Below are 21648 nucleotides of genomic sequence, written 5' to 3' on the forward strand. Positions count from 1 at the left end.
AGAAGACAAACTCTCCTTCCAGCGCCCATAACCAGGCGATCGAGCGACTGTCAAGTTTCTCCTGAACTGGGAATAGGAATGTTGCCACTGCCTGTACTGAAAGCCAGTGCAGCATATGCCAGCAGTACAGACCCAGCAGGTGTGCTGCCTGCCATTGTGCTCAGGCACTGTAACCGGCACTCTGCTGTGGCTACTTTTGTCCTCCACTGTGCTTTGATATCCTGGCTGGACCAGGAGCATGCTGTGGGCTTCCTCTCCCGCTGTTCGTTAATTATCCAAAAAGCCATCTTTGCTCACCATTTGCTCGATCTCTCGCGCTCCGCTCCATAACGGAGGAGGAGCGTCTCCACATGACGGCACACGGCACACTTTACTCCAGCTCGCTGTCACAAATGTCACGCTTTTCATTCGGTGATTATATGGTAGCGTCAGTGGTCATTGTCCTCTATGCCTCGGTATGCCAGAACAGATGGCCACTGGGCCGCTGTATACGTACATGTATGTCGTCTCTGTCGAGCAAATGATTTACCAAACCAGGTGTTGGATGATAACTATCAATAGCGCTAGACTCCCATGAGCAGAACTTTGGAGATGTTTTAATGATTACAGTGACACATATAGCCACTGTTTTTTTTGTATGGATCTTCTTAATTGCAGTTGCATACTGTAGCTTTTATTAGAAACCCTCTGAAAAGTGGTGTCTTGTGTCCTTGCCCTGTGCACCAATCAATAAAGGCTAGTTAGGATACAGGCTATTTTAATAGGGAGGTCTGTAATCTCACAGGCTAATGCTGTGCTTGGCTGCTCTTCAGTGTGCCCATTAACTATCACACCGTGTACCTACAGGCTGGTGCTGCCTTCAATCGCTCCCCTAATGAGAGGTGATGAGGAAAGAGCACGCTGCTTCCCTGTGCTGGCAAGCAGCTCATCTCAGCATCTACCCACTGAAAATATATATCATATATATATGTTTGTTTTACTGCGTCAGAAATTCAGTGCTATACCTTTTGATATGCCGCGCTGGTGAGGTGTTCTAATCTCTAATAGATATTCCCTAAAAGATATTCCCTTAATGATTTGTGGCTTTAATAAATTTATTTTGCACTGCTAATTATCAATGTTTAAATAAGTTACATAAAAAATCTCATTCTTATAGTAAAGGTACACAGAGCATGTTCGTTTCTTTTTCATTAGCCTTGGTGCTTAGTGTTTCTCAGCTTTGGCAGCTTGTCACAAGTACGTTCCGTGAATCATGAATAAACTTCAAGGCACTTGTAGTCAGCTAATGTACATTTTTTTTCAATTACAATGTCGTAAAGGGCAAGCTGTGAGGACTTCAAACTACGTTTAAAAAATATATAAATAGATAAAAGGGAAAAATGACATGGAGAACTTGTTGAGGCAGATAGGCTACAACAAGTTTCCTCTTCTGTCAGCAGTTGATGAATCTTACAGCACACGGATGGTGGGGTCAGAATCTGCCACCAACAGCGTGAATCCCTGGACCTAGCCTGGCTTGTGTCAACAGTCCAGGCTGGTGAAGATGGTGTAATGACCTGGGGAACGCTTACTTGGACACACTTTTGGGTTTACTAAAACCAATCAATCGTCGCTTGAATGCATTTGTATTTGGACATTTATGGTATGACTAGACAACCCGTTTTCTGACCATGTGGTCGAATGGGAGATTCACAGCATAAAAGTGCTCCTGAAAAATGAACAGGAATTGCTTGAGACATGCTTGTGAAATCCATGCAACAAAGAACTGTTGAGCAAAAGGAGGCCCTGTGAAGTTTTTGAATAGAGTTCCTAATAACATTCACTGTGTGTTTATATTATGAATAAAAGGGTATATTTTATATGCTTGTTCCAAGGATATCTGTTTTCATCCATAGTTCTCATTTCATTTTCATATGCCGTTTATCGCTGTAGTGATGCCTGCATAAATCAGAGGGAATGTAATGGCTGTCCTTAATCTCCCGAGGGAAATTATTTAAGAGAACTTTGCCCTTGGCTGGTATAATTGTGTGTTTTCCATTTGGTACAGAATTTCAGCTTACAGGGACATTATTCTGGTGTGTAGGTGAAGCAGTATTAAAAGTTTTTCAGGATGCGACTGTTTGTCATCTGAATTTGTTCTACTCTGTCAGTCTGGTGTCCAAGTCCTGAGCTAAGCAGGAGTTATTTCTCTCTAATTTCCAGCAAGTTTTTTGCTGAGTTTCATTAATGTTTTGTTTTTTTTTTTTTTTTGCACTGTTCTGTGGTACATTGCAGGCAAAGGTCCTGACAGTTATTTTCTGCACTGGAAATTGAAACTTGGTTTCTCCAGGCAGTACCTCCCTCTGAACAGTGTAATTTCAAGGCTTTCTGGTTGTTGCACCACAGGAATATATATTGCTTTCTTTGATTTACATCAAATGTGCAACAAGCTTATTTTCCTGCTTAGTGTCAGGGTGTATTTTACTGCTGTTTTCTTCAGTATCAGTTGCAGTTGTTTTCTGATTTACTTCCCTTTGGACTCGTTTTGTGGACATCCTCAGTAATTACAGCACTGTTTCTCCTTCTCAGACATGTTCTTTTATAAGGAAGGACTCATACTTTACCCTCGGAAGCTCATATTTTCTGGATAGCCTTGTCATCTCAGCATTTTGTAGCAGTAGTGACCCTGGAGGAGCTGCTCGCTGAAGCGTTCGCGTGCTAAATGTACCCCCTCAGACTGCTCTGTATTCAGCTTGGGCTTCCAGCTCTCTCCTCCCCAGCTCTGCATGTGAAGAACTGGCACGTGGTTTGGGCGCTCATACCACAATTTAGCCCGACCTGCGAGGACCCAGTTCCCTGCAGAGGTGCCTTTATATGGTTGGTGGATTGTGGCCGTCCTTCAAATCCAAAATCCACAGCTTTGCTTTTGTAGAAGCAAGGATCTTACTGACAACACTTTGAGCTCAAATCTTAATACATAATAACAAAGATTTGCATTGCTGTCTTTGTAGCAATGATCAGGATTATGATAAGCTTATTTTGATTCTTGTCCATTGAAACTCCATGAAAGGGTTGGAGAACAACAGGTTAGCCAAAGCTTCTCTCAAACACTTGCGTTATGGGGTAGGTGTGTTGTGTCTGGTGGGTAATGAGATGTGTGATTAAACACAAGCTTATTGAACCAGGGTAACAGCGAGCCCTGCTGATTTGCCCGGAGCACTCCTGGCTTCTCCTCATTAGCTCCTTTCTTCTCATCAGTGAAAAGAGAGGCAACACAGCCCATTAAGAGAAGGTGCCTCGTCTTGACCAATAGTGCTGATGAGCTGAGCGTCTGGCTACCTTGCCAAGACCAAAGCAGCGTGTTTGCATTTATTAGGAGCTAGCCTGGGACAGCATGCATGTGTACCCCAGGAGTAGACAGAAGGGTCAAAGATTGGAGCAGAGCCTTGTCCCCACTGGGCCATGTATAATCTCCTCATCATCTGTCTAAAGCTGTGTGACACACTCGCCTGTCCTTCTCCTGGCTGACAGAACAGAGATGGCTTTCCCTTCGCGGATCGCTCACAGGACTCATTTGCAGGGCTGTGAGGGCTTTAAGGTGTTGAGACACACTGGTGGGCTAGGGGCAAAGAGAGCGAGAGAGAGAGATGGAGTGGGATAGAGCTGGAAAAAAGATGTCTGATTTCAGCCACTGATGGAATATCAGTCATTAGATGAAGACTAGGTTTCCAGCCAAGGACAAAAGAAACTTCATATTGACGCATTTAAATGCATATTAGACCTGATGTATGGATATGCTGAGATGGCTATTAAGTGTTGGCTCCATTTTTAAAATAATGGAGGCAAAAGAAGACTGTTTTAATCAAAGTGTGACTCCACCATATGCATACCTTTCAACATAATGAGAGGCCATACATCAACACGTCTTGGAAGGTTCTTCTGCCGCAGTGGAAGTGGGTTTCTGCCTTCATCTGTCATAGTTTTATTATCGAGACCGAATGCCGAAGAAGTGTTTTGAGATTTCTTCAGAGGCATGTTAATGATCCATGCTATACATTCCAAATTTATGGACTATTTCCTTTGCAGGTACAGCAGTTCCTCTAAGCCATGGTAGTATAAAATTTAATTAAAATATAAATAAAAGGAAAAGTCCAGTTTTTACTCACAGTGCTACCTGCATGTGTGTTTCACTTTTACACTGAACATAGCACAGTCTTGCTCTTGGGCATGAAAAGTACTTGATATCATCATGGTAACAGTGACAACCTCTCAAAAACACAGAATAAAAGCAAGCTGTGTGCATGCGAATATATGAGTATGAGCATGAAAGCCCGCTTTAGTACATGTGATCTAGGTCGATCGTAGCTCGAAGATGATGAAGTTTTCTGAAGTGTATGCCATTAACACAGAACAGTGGAGCATGTTATCCTGATGCCTTGTGCAAGGCCTCAGAAACCAATCACTTACTCCACGCCTGCTGCAAATCCCATCAGTCACATCACAGTCGTTTCATGGAGAACAATCGACCTTTCCCTTTTCTTTCCTTGAGTTGTTTCCGCCTTCACTGTGTCCCTCGACTTGCACTTGGAAATGTGCTTGAAGCGGAGTGTACTGAGAGTAAGCCCATACACTGGAAGTGGTTAATGCTGGCCTCCTGAATCGTTTTAATGTCTAACAACAAAGAGCCACGCTGATTAAGTCAGTCTGTGATGTCCTTTCTTGTTTATGTTGATGCCCTTGCTCCGATGTACTGTGAGGCATTATCTGATCTGCTCATGCATCCAATAATCTGTCTCAAAAGAAAGCTGTCTCATTGCAGTATGGTTGGACTTTAAAAACAACAGGATTTGGTTTTAGGGCAGAATGGTAAGACGTGATGTGTTATCATAGCAAATTGCATCACAGTAAGCTTTTCTAAGAATATCATGAGTATTGGCAGTGTTTCCACGACACAACGAACTGCATGTTTCTTAACAAAGAGGTTTAGTGGTGGTTCCCGGGTGGTGTGATGTCTAGGAGAGCACAATTGGCTCTGCTTAATTGGATGCAGTCCTGAGCAGTATGTTAAACATTCAGTACAGCCTCAGAAAATAAAAATACTTATCCTGATACAATTTCTACTGGATAAAGGTCTTCATGTATCTTGATGGTGTATTTCTGCCATGTGTATTTCTCACACACTTGGATCTCAAACGTTAGCAGTGTTTGCAATGGACATACCAGTATTCGGTTTAATGCTTTGTTAAACATGTATGGTTACGTCAGCACCCACAGTTTTCTCATGAATGTAATCGTTTCCAATTCCCACCCAGTAGCTTAGACTCCTTTACACATATTACCAGTCCTTGGAGGGTGGCTAACGCAGCGTTTCTGGACAGCTGAATTGTCTTCACCTGTGGTAGACGACATTAACTGCCAATTCTGTTAGACACAGAGGGATGGCAGAAGAGGGAGACCCATCCTACCTGCTCACAGAGAACTAGGCCAGGTCTCTTGGACTGTTGGCCACAAGAGGACAACACCCTTTCACTCCACCACCACTTTGCATTTATTTATTTTTTTAATTAGGGAAAAAAACTAGTGTGGAGAATATACAACTCCAGCCTGAAAATAATGGCATATGGCCTTTCTGATGAAGATGATAAAGATTACAGAAATTCCTTCCCAGAATGTCAGCATGTTAGCCGTTGATCCATAGAGTGCTTTAAGTAATTGTTCTGCACCAGGTTGTGCACCTAAGCGGTTTCTAAGGCGAGGTAACATTTGCTTGACATTTCGCTTTGACTTAAAAAAAAAAAAAATTATCTAGAGCCAGAGAATAGACAAGAGGCAAGAGGCTAGGGGAGGATTCTGGCATTCAGTCCACAGCTGCAACATCTGTCCTTTTTTTGAAGGAAAACACTGGAGATCTTGGAATTCATGTAAATTCAGTTCTGACAGTGATGAATTAAACAGTAATTGCTGACAATAATGGCCTCACCTCTCTGTGGTGCTGCCTGTCACCTGCAGAGCAGACTTGTATTTGCAGAGCTTTTTTAAATATGGGAGGCTGCGCGTGCTTTGCTCTTCATGATAAGGAATAGCCTGGAGTTGGAGCAGAGTCCTGGCTCGTCACCGACACGCCAGCGCAAAAGCGAGAAAGATAAAAACGAGTGGGACGGAATCTGTGCGGTAGCTACTGTCGTCAATATGTTCATTTAAATGAAAGATTTCTTCATATTTCTGGAGATTAAGAAATATGTGGCGTCTGTTCAGCTGCCTTTTGTTCGCGGCCCTCTTGCGTGGTAAATCCGTGCCCCCGTACGAGCGTAGGCGAACACAGCAGAAATCCAGCCAGAGACTGTGCTGTGTGCGTCTGAAGTGGTTTAGTGGTTTCCCTCTCTCTTATGCTCTCTGTGCTCGGTGTCTCTTCCCCTTATTCTGTTTTCCTCCTTATTGCACTTAATTGTAGAACATGGCCGTATTTGTCAGTGTCGTTTGGAAGCACACTGTGACCCGCACAGAAACGGGATCGAGACGGTCTCGCTGTGTCGTTAGAGGTGCCAATGCTCCATGGAAACTTCCGTTAATGGGAGAGAATGCTGTGAGGAACAGAGAACCCCCTCCACATTCCCTCCCGAGGGGGGCTTTGAGCATCTTTATTAAAGGGACTCATATGCAGTAAACAGGCCCCTTAGTGTAATTTGCTGTGTGAGTGAAGGGGACGGGGAGAGTGCTATATTTCCACTTTGTAGTGAGATGTCAGCAGAGCTAGGAGAAGGCTAATGTCTTATTGATCTGCTCAGCCTGAAACTGGCTGCTGTATGTTCAGCCTGCCTCTTCAGGACTGTTTGCTTCCAGCCAGCCTCTTTCCTCGTGGGACTCGGGTGTTTACCTTAACTGAGAAAAGGGAAAGTAAAAAACAGAACACCTGTCCCCTCTAACCCAGGTGTGCTCTGGTGAATCCGAAGGTGTTTTTAAAGCCTTTAACTATACCAATTTTGCACTAGTTATAGCACGCATCTGCTGCCGCCATGGCAACAGCTGTGAGGAAGCGCTCACTGTTGGCATGGTTACAGGTCACAATTCTTCTATGGCAAGACGAGGAGAGGAAAAGAAACGAGGACAAAGAAATGTTTTCCTACTGCTGGAAAAAACATGAACAGGAGACTCAAGCAACTGCCTTCACTTCATGCTGGCTTTCAGCTCCCCCCCCCCTTGCGTCTCCTGGTTTGATATACGATGCTAATTTCTCATATGCGATGGGAGCATCTCCGAGCTGGTCCGCATCTAAATCAGTTCCGTTTAGTCAGGCTTCAGGAGCGTGTTCTGTCCTTGTTTGGCTTTGGATTTGTGTTCAGTCCAGCTCATCTTGATTGAGGGCTAAGTCTGAGCGCCATCGCCCGTTCCATCTGTGAGAGTCACCGAACCATTTCACGGTCTCTCGCGCGCACCCTCTCTGCACTGCTTTGCTTGCTCTGTTCGGGTAGATGGTCTATAGATTCTAATGAGAAATTTTCTTTGGCCTTAGCTGAAGTTCCTGTTGTTCTCTTCTTCGTCATTGACCTCCCCTCCTCCCTTCGCAAACTCAAACCCCAGATTGCATATGGTAATGGACTAGCTCCAGCTTATTTAATATTGTTGGAGGTTAGTCTAGCGTTAGTCTCTTTTTGTGTTTGCTCATTGATTTGTGCTTTATTGGCAGTGTGGGTTTGGCTGGCTAGAGCTCCAGAAGGCATTTGTGGACCTGTTGTGTGTCTAAGCCTGACTCACTCCTGTGCCTCAGGGGGAGCTGGGAAAAGGTCGTCCTGCCACGTCCACTCAGACTCGGTCCTCGTGAGGAGCCCTCTGCTGCTGGTTTCTCCCTCTGGAGATACCACACCGTGTCCGCTCACCGGAGACGACATCTCGCTAGGGCTGCTCTGATTTATCAACAAAGTTAACGACATCTACTATGAAAACTGTCGACGTTCATTTTGCATAATTCACTTAAAGCGTTGTATAATGCTCTATAATGTTGCAGTTACATACATGATGAAAGCTTCATAGCTGCTGTGGTTCCCCTGGCAAATCTTCAGACCAGGTGGTAGGGTTTTTTGGAAGCTATCAGTGTTGTACATATGTAGCGTCATCACATTCAGGTGATGTGTTATGAATTATTACTAAATATACAGTGAATATGCTTCATTCATTTGTAGTTGATCCACACATCAATCCACAAAGAAACGACAGTGGAAACACCCAGGCTTGAGCTTCACAAATATAATGTGATAAAAATAAGCCCATACTACATAAAGGCAGAATGCAAATAAGCAAACATTTGCCTTCCACTTGCATACTAAGCACTTCCCCCTCCGCACTTAACACCGGTCTGTTTCTGGCATATGTGTATAGTTAATTTTCCATCTCCCATTTGCAGCCTTCAAACAGTTTTTTACCAAGATGGACACATTTGCAGTTGTCATGAACGTCTTCAAAAAAATAAATAAATCAGCATGAACGTCAGTAGCGTTTTTTTCAGAGAAAAGGTTTCACAGAAATGCTTTGCTTAGGCTGAGATGCAGCATCATATGTGCATAGTAGCAGCCCCACATACTAGATGTGTTATTACAACAATAACGATAACTTCCTGTGAATTATAATGCATTTGTGAATTTCTGTAATTTATTTGTGAATTAATTTGACTAAAAAAATATAGGTTGACTGTATATTGGACGCTGTATCTCACCACCATTCAAAATACTTTTAACAAGGACGCTGTTTCCAAAGGTTCTTCTGAAATGCGTGTTTTTTCGCCTAGCAAGCATTTCACCTGCCTCTAAATTGTAAGCCTAGCCTGTGACGTTGGCACCTTTTGTGTCTGTAGACAATACATTTACCATAATCGTCACAGGAGGAGATCTAAATCCATGGTGTCACCATGGTAATTATGGCTTCCGAATAGGTTTATGTAGTACCTGAAGCAAATTCTAAACCTCATAGTTTTGTTTTTAGGTAGTTGTTTAGGTTGTTTTTATTGTATTAATAGTAGATTTAGCTGTACATGCGGGCCTTCCTACAAGTCTTCTGCTTTAGGTATCAAATTGGTGGGAGGAGCCTACTTTACTGAGCATTGCTGCAGCTACTGTATGACTGTCACCATGGAGATCCAGCCAGATAATCTGAAAATCATTATGCACTCAGATTGCTCATGCGGCCGTATATTACCAGAAAAATGACAGCTTCATATTTTCTTCCACACCAGATGTTGCCGCGTTAATGTAATAAAAAGCAAACCTTTAGGATAAGCGAAGTACCAAATACCGAATACCGACTTGCACAAAGCGAGTACCGTGCCTTCCACACAAAGGTCACCGAGGTGCATCGTGTCCTGTCTGGCCTCAGTTCAGTTCTGCCTTGTGGGTTTAGGAGTATATTGACAAATGGGTTAGAAAATATAATCTCTCCACGTTAGTGAGGTTGTTCAGAGCAGACGATCTCTCTTTGATTTAAGCTGCATCTGCTGGTAAAGGGATGGCTTGACTATTTCATTCTGTGTTGCATTTCGAAGGGTCAAATGATTGGGGTGGCCACTCTGTACGCCAAGAGGTTAGGCATGGTTCAGTCTGACCCTTTGTGAGGACAGCCTGTTCTGCGCTAATACGGATTCGGTTCACAGACCGTCTGAGGAAGAGCTGCCGTCTCAGGTCGCGATTGTTGTAAGGCAGCAGCGCTCCAGTGTGTCTGCCACAGCTGTCTGATGAGTTTGGGTTGGAACAGAGTCGGCCTGGCGTTAAGCATGCCAGCGCTCCCATCCAGACAGCCAAAACTTGTCGGGGCAGAGAGGAACTGGATGATGGATGACGGCTCCTCTCTGGTCACATTTCCTCTCAGCGTAGAAAGTTGCATTTGCGATTGATCACTGTCGCAGTACAGAGTCCCCAGTCTCACTGCCTGAAGGCGCTTTGCACACACAGCTTTAAAAAAGCAGACAAGCGTTACACCCTTGGGAAAGTTAAAGCAGATCACCAAGAGAGCTCTTTAGTACTTGCCAAACTAACATGATGCTATCATTATATCATTATTTGTGTTTTTGTTTTGTTTTTTGTTCTGTTTTGTTGTTTCCTTTTTTTTGTGATTCTGGCGACATTGTCTATCAGTCAACATCTCAAAAAATGCTGGTAAGTTGTTTTCAATAACAGCTTTTAGATTGACTGCACTAATTTTTTTTTATGTTTTTTTTTTTTTTCTCCATTTCTTTTGGGTTTTTTTGGTTTCATTTTGTTCATCAGTCCGCTGGCTCTGAATTCCTTGTGCACATTTTAGACTTGGGTCTTTTGGTTGTTCACATCTCATTCACCCACCGAAGCTCCTGTGCCATTGTGCTGGGTTTTAAACCATGCCAAGATGGTAAATCATGGTGCAGACCCTCTTTCCTCTGCGGAGGAGCAACGCACCTCATTGCCTGCCTTTTTTTTTGTTTGTTTTTTTTGGTTGGTTTTTAAAGGGAGGCGATGGCTACTTCTCCCACTCCTCCCCTCTCTGCACCCACTACTACTTCAGTGTCCTCACCCTACCACCCCGTCACGCAGCTCTTTACAGTTCCCTTTTTGTTTTTCTTTGGCATTCTTTTGTATGACTTGCATGCCAACAAAAGCTTGCTTCTGCATTTCGTCTGCTGTTCCAGACAAGCAAAATGGTGCGAATCAAATTTCCCATTTTCTTTGCTATTGATTATGCGTTGATTTGTGTTTTTGGTGTTTTGTGTTTGGCTGAACAATCCATACACCAAAGCAGGGAAAGCCAGACTCATAAGAAGCCATGGAGTGTGTGCATTGTGCTCTCATTGATGCGTTGCTGTAATCGATTTGTTCCGACACGCCTGTGTGAACTCCTTTCTGTGAATGTTTAGGGGAAGATTTTTGTTTTATTTTTTTATTTTGGTGGCATTTTTCTGCTTTTTTAGAGCCTGATCCATGTTCCATTTCTCATTGCTACAGTTTTGTTTTTGTTTTTTTTTTTCCCTTTTGCACGGATTGTCTCGGAGTTGGATCATTTCTATGTCGCTTTACTACACATTAATCGATGCTGTGTGCCATGATGCTTTTAAGTTTATTATTAATATTTTTTGTTGTTGAGTCTTCACTTCAAACACAACTGATTGGCTCCCGTTGCAGAATTTCACCATCAAGATTATAGATAGTTACAGAGCTTCCAGCTTCTGTACAGGTCAATGTCTAGCAAATTAGTCTACACTCTTTATGGAAACCATTGTTAATTCACTTTACATCAAACCCAGTGTAAGTAATAGGAATGTTCCTCTGAGGTTCTTAGAAGAGAGCTTCATATTCTCTTTGTAGAGTGAAGCGGTAGACGGGCATTTCTGATCCCATTGAGCTGGTGACTTTGTAATTGCCTCAATTATTTTCAATGAGGTGTGCTAATTTGATTAATTTTTGATTAGGACAATGAACAATTTATGAGGGCCAGATTATTCAGGTCATTATGGAATGTCTTTGATCTACCTACTAGATAAGTTCAGCCATTAGGCTTATGTAATGAAGGCATATCATGCACTTGTTCTCAGATGTTGCTTACCTGGATATTGACTGAGTTCCCTATAGCTTTTTGCTTTTAAAAGCAGAAGTGCTAAAGCTTGACCCTCACAGTCAGACTGTGGCCAAGTCCGGGTTTGCTCAGGGACTCCTTGCCAGAGAAGTCTATTTGCTGCTGAGTGTTGATGCAGTGTGGCTTTTTAGTGCAGTGTTGAAAAGCTGTCTGACACTTGTTCAGGGGCCCAAACCCCTCAGTGTTCTGGCCACTGAATTCTCCCTCAGTTCCTAAACAGCTCTTTACCAGAACAGTGGAGACAGGTTACGCTAACACTTTTGAAATGGCTTCACGTAGAGATGCTCTGTGTTTGCTGCCCTATAGTGTGTTTCTGTTGTGTTTTTGTTTGTGTTTTTTTTTGTTTTGTTTTGTTTTTTAACTGCTTTGTGAATGTCCTCTCTCTCTCCTTGTGCCTTGCAGTCCACTCCATTGCACCTGGCAGCAGGATACAACAGAGTTCGAATCGTCCAGCTTCTCCTCCAGCATGGTGCAGATGTGCATGCAAAAGACAAAGGGTGAGTTGTTTCTGTGGTGTTTCTAAGCCAACATTAAACATGAATTTAATATATGAGTTAGAAACATAAACTTAAATACATCAATTAATGACCATTTTGATTTTGTTCTGTGATTAGTGGCCTTGTTCCTCTGCACAATGCTTGCTCCTATGGTCACTACGAGGTTACAGAGCTGCTACTGAAGGTAAGGACACTGTCTAAATGCAGTTATTTAAAACGTGGCCTTTTTGGTTATTCCTGTTCCTACCTATAACCTATTCCCTCCCCTTGCTGCATTCAATTCTACTGGCAGTGCTTTTCTATGGGCATTTTTCATGGTCCAATCAACACTCAGATAACATTACCAAAGAATAGAGAAGGTTCTTAAGTGTCAATTATCATTGTTAACGACCAAGCCAACCAGCTAATATTAAGCTTTCGCCTGATATTAACGTTGAACATCATGTAACTGCTGCTGTAGTTGATCTTCCGTCTTCAAATTAAATTGCAAATGGCATTCACTGGGTTTCAAGCATCATGCTCCATTGTGCATGTCAAATGATGGACAATGAAAGTTTTATTCATGATAGATGTTTTGTTCTATTAGAGTATATAATAGATGTTTTAATAAATATAAAAGGAGTTTTTTGGACATGATTGGATTCAAGGTCCCTGTATTTTTTATCCTCTGGATTCATCAGAATTTATATTGAGAGTAATCTCTGCTACTGGGGTTTGATTTGTACGAATCCAAATGTTTTTATTGCTTATGAGTTTTCATGTGTGTCTACACTACCTCTACATGGCATGAGTGATGCAGAACAGGTTGATTTACACCTCTGGGTGTTAGAGTGGGATGGTAGTTCGTCCCAGCAGTGGCACTTTATCTAGAGAATAGGGGGTGAGCGAAACATGGGGAAATATGAAGACCATTGAGTGAAATGGGTTCTCTTTCGAAGGACATTCTTGTTAATGTTGTGCTGCATTCAGGTGTCTACTGTTTTCTAGATCTATAGGCTTGAAATGATTGTCCAATCACTGTAGAGGATGTCTGTAGATGCAGTGTTCTTATTTTAGAGTGAAGTATAGTATAGTAAGCCTGCATATTACATATACTTTTTTGGAAATATGAAGCCTATTCAAGCAGCAGCTAGCTGTATCGTCTCACAACACAAACACTGGATGGCTAGTGCATAGAAACTGTAGCAGTCAGTATGTGGTGTTTTTTTTTTTTTTTTTTTTTTTTTTTTTTTTTTTTTTCTCCTTTTTTTCAGTGATCTTCAAAGATGAGTAAGGCTTTGATACATTTGAAAAGTTGTATAGGTTATGCTTGTTGCTCTTCTTATTTTATAACAGGCTACTTTGCATTATGTCATATTTATGTCTGTGAGCGGGACATGCTCTAGTAGTCCAGAAAATATCCCCAGTGAATACTGAACTTCATCTGAATGAGAGCTGTCAGGCTTTCTCACACACTCCAAGCACAGCCTGTCACTGGTACAGTGACCTTCCCTCGGTCTACACGGCTGAGCTTTGATCAACCTGGCTTCTGCTACAAACAGTACCAGTTTTATGTGTGCCATTGCTCATTTTTATCCACACACAGCATCATCCTGTGCCTGAAGTGTGCGGTGTTATCGGAGCCTCACAGAGTAGCCAGGCTGTCTCTAGATGAAAACACTTCAGCGTAATCTACAAAATGCTGGCCCGCAGTGTGCGTTCCCCCCTTAGGAACTCTTATCAGAACATCAGCAGCTCCTCATATCTGCTTAAGCCCATGATGCATCTGCCGCAGTTTCTTACTCTGAATCAGATTAAAGATGCTGTGTAAGGATCAAAAAGACAATTAAAAATCCTGTTATCAGGAGTGACTGTATGGGTAACACGTGTTGGCAGGGTATCAGAGTAGAGTTCCTGAAGGCTAGTGCAGAGTGCCACCGCTTCCCTTCGCCACACAACCTTTTGTTTCTTTGGTGCAACACACTGCTAGAGTTTGGCAAGGTGATGTCGGCTAAAGCTGCTGACCCCTCAGCGTTTGTTTTTCTGCACAGAGAGAGGTTTTAAACTTTCTGCGTGTTTGGCTTTCCCATCTTTCCTTTTTTCGCTCTGAGTGCAGGATGATTTCGCTCCTCTAGAGAAGTGGCATGTACTGAAAGCCTTAGATGTTCTCTACCCTCAGTGCTATTAACTTGGCTGACTTTCCAACTAGTCGGAATGTAATTAAAAGGATGACCTTGTTCTCTTCTGTGTTTGAAAGTGATATGACCTTTTTTTGTCACAAATGATGTCTATTTTGTATTTCTGTGTCTAAAGCATGGTGCATGTGTGAATGCCATGGACTTGTGGCAGTTTACCCCACTACACGAGGCTGCGTCGAAGAACCGCGTGGAGGTGTGCTCTCTTCTCCTCAGCCACGGTGCAGACCCTACCTTGGTCAACTGTCACGGGAAGAGTGCTGTGGATATGGCCCCTACTCCAGAGCTTAAGGAGAGACTGACTTGTAAGTATGCTCTATCAAATGTTCTCCCCAGAATATTATGTCTTGGTGAACTTACTTCCGGATGGAAAGCACTTTCAGTATTTCATTGATAGTCAGCATTTATACCAGTCTTAAGTTGTTCTTAATATATACCTCTAAGTATTTAAATACCTCTATATATCTGTATTTAGTGTCCTTCTCTTCTGGTATTGGTCAGCCTGGTGCCTTGGTCAGACTGTGTTTACATTACAAACCTCATTAATTAATTCTGATTAAGATTTGGCCATCTTAACTGTTCATATTCATAAATGTAAGAGACCTGTATCTTTCCGTCTAATGAATGAATCTGTCCCTGAAATGCACATTGATAAGTTCATCAAGAAGTTCATCAAATTCATCATCCGTATACTAGGGTACGCATCATATTTCAGTCCCAAATACAACAAACATTTCTCTGTTTTATCCAGAGTTGAGATCCATTGACATACATGTAAAGAATTGCACAAAGCACTTTACTCTTCAAGCAGGGGATCCACCTTAATTTGCGCCCACTTTCTCAACATCCGTACATCTGATCTTACCCTTTTGTAGAGGGGAAGCCAACACCAGAACGTCTCTGTTCTGAAGCTCCAAAGCACCAAATGTGTCTGCTTCACTGGAGTTTATTAACAGATCATTTTTGTAGAGGGGAATCCAACCTCAGAACATCCTTACCCAGAAAAATGGTTAAGAGCATGTGTGTGGATGTTTGGGTGTGTGTTTTTAATTCAGTGCCTTCATCCAGTGTGTCTTGGCCATTAGACTGACAAGCCTAAGATTTAGCATTAAAAATGTGCATGGGGTTAGACTTGCGTTGGGAACTACTGGGCTACAGAAGTGATTCTCAATCCACATCCCTGCATGTTCTTACTTTCCTCCAACACCCTCAGCTCACCCCAGGAACTGTGTTGTAATTTGTCCATTAGCTGCATCAGATGTGCGGAGAGCAGAAAAAAGGTCAAATGTGCAGAGCAGTGCTACTTCAGGAGCAGGATTAAGAATCACTGGGTCAGAGGACCAGAGGCTAGAAAGCAGACCCAATTCTCATCTCAGATGCCTAATTTCAACCAGGTTTAGCAGGTGCATTAGATCTGGGAAAGCAGCAGATTTTCTTGGCCTGTAACCCCCCAGGAGTGCAACCCCTGGGCTACACGTTCGCCATGGTAATATGACAGGAGAGCTTTTAAGGCAGTACGAGCCTTAGAGAGGACTCGTAACTTTCATTTTTACTAACTCCACTCTTTCCTTCACAAGCAGCAGCACTAAGTAAATAATCCCAGACATTCTAGCAGCAGTTCCCAACTGAGCTCCTGAAACTGTGGAGTCTGAACCAGTATAGACGTCATTGATGTTTCCACATTTGCTCATTGAAGGGAGTCGAATACAACACTTAGACTTTCACTCTCTCATCAATCCAGTGGCGTCAGCAACTATAAACCACATCTCGCTCTCCCACGCGGCTAGTCTAAGCGGGTGGTGAAAAGCGTGGCCCTGATTAAGTCTGCCGTATTCTTTTTGGTGCTCAGCTGAGACATGACTGTGGTATAGAGGCTGCTTTAACGCACAAAATTTCTCATCTTGTATTATTCAGTCTTGGCAGAGAGAAAAGGTGGACTCTTGAGAAGGTTGACAGCAGCCTTCTATGTTCATTTTGCACCTGGAAGCCTCCATCTGGCTTTCCTCAAAGTGGCAGAGAAAGTGTGCAGTGCTACTCAGCTTTACCTTGAAGCTTCCTTTTATATGGGAAATGCATGTATATGTGGGTGTATAAAGAGCTATTTCAATATGAAGAGTGGATGAAACGAATATCTTTTTTTTTTTTTTTCTCCCCTGTGATTTTAGTTAAGTGTAGTCTTTATGAGCTCTCATAGGACAAAAAGATTACCCTTTAAAGTCTTCTACCTAAAAGTTTTTTTTTTATAAAGAACAAAGCCTGGAGCAAAGCATAGAGAGCTTGCACAGTTTTGCCGTTTACCTGCTTTAGTAAACCTGGTTCCACCCATCAGAGAATTACCAGGGAGTGCAAACCTTGGAGAAAAATCTTTGATCAAGAAAAGTGTCCCACAGACAGATGTGCTAGGGGAATTTGCTTAGACATCGACTTTGTGTCCTCCAGTCTTATTGTTTGTCTTGTCCTCCTCCAGATGAGTTTAAAGGCCATTCCTTGCTCCAGGCTGCACGTGAGGCAGACATGGCCAAAGTGAAGAAGACCCTAGCTCTGGAGATTATCAACTTTAAACATCCGCAGACCCACGAAACAGCACTGGTGAGCCCATCTGTCACTCTCTCAGTACTCTGTCCTTTGATAGCCACAGCAGGATTGAGGAGTGTCTAGAGCTTTGATGCCAATGTAGTGATATCAAAAACTCTTACGTTGCAGCATTGTGCAGTCGCCTCACCCCACCCTAAGAGAAAACAGGTGACCGAGCTGCTGCTGCGTAAAGGAGCTAATGTCAACGAGAAGAATAAAGAGTAAGTGCCACTCTTTAACTTTCCTTATAAATATTTTTAAAAGTCTTAAATTATGATCATGAAATATAATATATTTATATATAACAGATATAATGTGAAAATATATATATATTCAATATTCAAATAACACAAAATACGCTAAAGAAATAGAGATACAAGGTTTTCATGACTTCAACAGTTTGTGTTTTTTTGCTAGGTAGGTTTTGTGGTGTTAGTTTATGTATGCACCAGCTGTAATTGGCCAATTAAGTGTTTCTAATTTTGCTCTCTCTTTGTCTCTCTTTTCCTGTATCTCCCTATCGCTCTCTCCCTCTCTCTCTCTCGATCGATACAGCTTTATGACACCTCTGCACGTGGCAGCCGAGAGGGCTCATAATGACATTTTGGAGGTGCTGCAGAAACACGGAGCCAAGGTACACATCTGCTGCAGCGGGTATCAACAGGCATCACATCATGGGCTGACTGGCCTGGTTGTACTGTAATGGAGAGCTAGAGCACATCAGCAATGCAATCACTCACACGTCCCCTCTGATCCACTCCCACACGCTGAACATCCCACTCAGCACTTAGTATCTGTGTCTCAGTACTGAAGCCAAATCAGGGACCAGTGGAGTTTGGGAGCTACTGTATGATCACTACTCATGCTGTCTCCTGTGGTCTTTACCCATGAATAATGGAAAGGTCTTTTATTCAGTACTCCGCTAGTGTACCCTGATGTTTGTGGATGTTTATCTTTAAATATGATGTGTGTAATATGAAGCTTTGGTTTTAGTCCATCTCATTTTTGTTTTTAAAGCTAGCTGGAGTTCAATACCAGTACTGTTTTTCAGCATTTTGCAACAAAAAGTAATTTCATTTGTTTAAAAAAAACAAACAAACAAAAAAAACCCCAACAAATCTTCATTTTAACATTAGGAGTTGGGGAGTGTGCGTATCTAAATTCCATATTGCTAAATCTCAGTCTCAGTCTGCTGATGTTCGCGGTAGCTGTCGCTAGGGACCTGGCTTTTAGGCTAGGTGCACATTTCAGCTTGTGTGTCTGTTTTGTATTTGCTCAGGTTTGAAGTGTTTCCATGAACAGCTTTGTATTTCGATTGACAGAGAGCATTTTTACTGTTTAAGTTTTGAAAAATGTAACCACACTTGATTGCAACCACTTTCAGACTGTGAACTGAAATTTGGCTCTGATTAATTGGACGTGAACCGGTACTCAGTAGTGCTGCCATAATGTGGTCTGTACACTTTAAAGTACTGACTTTGACTTACTTACTTGGCACTCTCCTAGCATCTGCTTGTTTCCTTGGGTTTGGCTTTCTCTAATCTCACCTGGAAAAAGCATGCGAGTAGTATTCCTTCTGATGTGTGTTTTAGTTTGAAATTCGACTCAGGTAGTCTCATTTGTTTACAGGGGGAATGTAGATGTAGATTTTGTGAGTTTAAATGTGATGAAATTGTTTTGTTTGTACAGCAGTTTGCAACAGTGACAACAGTGTTGAAGGCTCACAGTTTGTCACTTCCATGAACCAAACTCTCATTATTCAACTATGCCAAGGGGCCTTTAAAGGAGTAATAGGGCAAAAGAAAACTCATTAACGTGATTCATCACACACCCCCTATAGCAGTTGATCAGCCAAAACAAGAACATGTTTTGCATCTGACATTTGCTTGGTATTCGGCAATGTTGCAAACAAATTCTGGGCATCAGATATAAACCATGTCTTGGCTGATCAGCTGTGTCTGGGGTGAGGGACTAAATCATGTTCATTTTTGCCTGAACGTTTCATCTTCATTTCAGTTTTGCCAGTTTATTTTCTTGGTTTTAGTATGTTTTGATAACTTTGATCTACAATAGCCTGAAAAAGCCTACCTGTGGTAACGTTTTCTGACAGTGTGATGGATTACTGTTGCTATGGAATAGAAAGGGATTGTTTCTGAAATCGATACAGAACAATTTGAGTTTTGGTTCAGGGGCAAGAGGGCAGGCATCTAATATCGTTGACCTTATACGGAAGTCTAAATCCGAGCACGTAAGATTACTATTCATATCCGTTAATGGATCAAGTGGCCATGACAATTTCTGTGACTGTGACTCTTCACTAGATCCACAGGTCAAGCCAGCTTCAGATCAAGGTAACGATTGAATGTCTCTCGTCACTTTTGTCTGGTTTCAGTCACTGAAACATGGCAGTGAAGTCTCCTAGATCAACAAAGGTGTGAAAAGCAAGTGGTGCCAGGCCTGGATTGAGGGCTTGGATGTGGCAGAACAAACGTACGAGTGGTGTAAAAAGATCAATACAGCAGGAGCTCGCTTTTGCGTCATCTGCCTGAAGAAATTGAAATGGAACAATAGAATGATCTCGTGGGGTCAAGCTACTGAACCAGATCAGAGCTACAACTTCTCAACTCTCCCAGAGGGGCTCACTTAAAGTTTTTTCGAGCAATGTTTTGTACTTGCAACTAAAGTTAAACTGAAATCTTTGTAGCACACCAGTTAGCTTTGTGTGGGTGTTTTATGAAGCTTCTCCTACTCAGAGAGGTGCTTACTAGATCTGAGAATACAGCAGTCTTCCTTACTTTGGTTTGCTGGTGGTATCTCTTCCAAAAAATAAGCAACTTTTTTAAATTAGCTCTCAAATACCCTCTGTTTTAAGAAGAGAACCATAAGAACCCTTTTTCATTGGTCTTAAGTGAACCATTTGTGTGTTTTCCTTCAGGGCATACAGTGAGCCTGTTGATGTTACCAACAAACTTTAACAAGTGCACATTATGGGTAGCTCTTCACCATATTTGTTGCCCTCTTTACTTTAAATTAGGTACTTAGTTTGTGTTCTATCATAAAACATCGGGCTGTATTTGACACGCACTATTGAACTCAATAGCAGAACTCTCTAAAAACAGAGAAAAGCATAGTTCTTCACCAGAAACTTCAGTCTAGCATTGAAATGATCTGCAACTATACAATATGCTGCCTTTAAATTATTAAGGTAATGTTCCTCTCGGAAAATGTGTGCCAGCAAACTGTGGAGCTAAATAGATTTGACTCTGGGTTACAGCTGGCCTGTCTGTATAGAACTGGAAGCAGTCTAAGAGGTAAATGATTCATATCTATGCCTGAGCAGCAGCGGTGGTTAAGAGACTGCCAGATCAATGAGACTCTTTCAGTGAGCCCAATCAGATAAGCATGGACTGATTGAACGGACATTCAGCCGCTGCCACGGACCTCAGAGCATCCTCAATGCTTAGCTTCCCTTTTAGGCTCTGTGAGTGACTGTGCCAGTAAATAGGCCCCAACGGCAGCATCCTCTATATTTTTCAGTCTTCTAATAAAAGCTTATCTAATGAGCTCTTTTTCGAACTTGCTTGTCCTACTTTGCATTTTCCTAACCTCCATCAATTACCCATGATCATTACAGGGCTTTTTAATGCCACTCTCTGTTTTGTCCATACTCAAACTCTGAACGAAGCACTGGAGCTTATTTAACCTACTTCTAGATCACCTTTGGTTTTTCGCTTCTCCGTCTGAGACAATCCTGTACTGTGACCTCACCCTTTTCGATGGTCTACAGCAGCCTGAAAACCTTTTGCTTTGAGTGACAGTAATGATGTGGGTGATGATGGCTGGCCAGTGTGAGTAAAGGGGCAAATGCGTGTTTACTGTAGAAGAGGCTGCTGGTAAACAGATGGTGCACTAGCGTCACACTAATAAGCAGGCCAGGGAGCGGGCAGGAAAAGCCCTCCAAAGTAAACACATCCTTGGCTTAGCACGCAAGTCAGAGAAGAGTCAGCGAGGGCTGCCAGTGGGAGCTAGTTGCACGTTGTGGAGACTTTGTGAGCTGGGGCGCTTTGATGTGGAAGGGCTTCAGCGTGCAGGCCTGGCTGTGACTGTGTTTACTGTACAAGCACAGAATTGGTAATTAATCTCACACACAGCTTGCCAGAAAGTTGGTTAAAACTTTTTGGAGTTGTGAGTTATGGGCAGATTCCGCTAGCTTGAAGCATTTATAGAGTCAGGTCCGTAAGTATTTGGACAATGGCGACTTTTATAATTTTGTCTCTGTTTTATAAAGCTCTATGGATTGAAAAAGAAGCATTCAATGTAATTGAAGCATAGATTTTTAGCTTTCTGCATTAACCATTTCTGAATTACAGCTGTATTTTACATAGTCCCTCCATTTTCATAAGCTCAAAGGTAGTTGTTCAGTTGACAGATAAGCAGCAGTTCCATGACAAATTGAGGAGGTAGAAGGTCTGAACTTGATTTCAGCTGTGTTATTTGCATTTGTTAGCTGTTCAAAGGGAGTCCTCAATTTGAAGTCCAAAAGGTCCTTGTGTAGGTGATGTAAAACAAAACAAACTAGCGCACAAATCCGTAAGGAATGCACTGGCAAGCTCAGGAACACCAAAGGTGTAGGTAGATAATGAAAGATTTTATTTATTTATTTATTTTTCCCCATTGGTTAAGGAACAACCCCTTCCCACGCAGTCTAGTGTAGTAAGTGTAGTAAGAACACAATCAAAGAGGGTTGGGTTAACACTCAAGAACAGCCAGGCCAGATTATACTAATAGAAAATGTCTTAAGAGCCTGTCCAGTTCTGAAACAAGATTATTTATACAGA

The 21648-nt window shown here is 42.3% G+C and overlaps 1 protein-coding gene across 2 annotated transcripts in view; it reads left to right on the plus strand.

Annotated features, from left to right (window-relative positions):
• tnksa (tankyrase, TRF1-interacting ankyrin-related ADP-ribose polymerase a) overlaps positions 1-21648 on the plus strand; it is an 82336-nt gene that overhangs the window by 37767 nt on the left and 22921 nt on the right. Inside the window, exons 6-12 of one of the 2 annotated variants that reach the window (XM_072662672.1) lie at positions 10098-10118; positions 11968-12062; positions 12180-12246; positions 14355-14541; positions 16704-16825; positions 16940-17031; positions 17366-17444. In XM_072662672.1, the coding sequence (XP_072518773.1) occupies positions 10098-10118; positions 11968-12062; positions 12180-12246; positions 14355-14541; positions 16704-16825; positions 16940-17031; positions 17366-17444 (663 nt within the window). The remainder of the gene's footprint in view (positions 1-10097; positions 10119-11967; positions 12063-12179; positions 12247-14354; positions 14542-16703; positions 16826-16939; positions 17032-17365; positions 17445-21648) is intronic. The other variant, XM_072662673.1, reaches the window with a different exon arrangement.

This window comes from Salminus brasiliensis, chromosome 18 (assembly GCF_030463535.1).
Source record: "Salminus brasiliensis chromosome 18, fSalBra1.hap2, whole genome shotgun sequence".
NCBI classification, from domain to species: domain Eukaryota; kingdom Metazoa; phylum Chordata; class Actinopteri; order Characiformes; family Bryconidae; genus Salminus; species Salminus brasiliensis.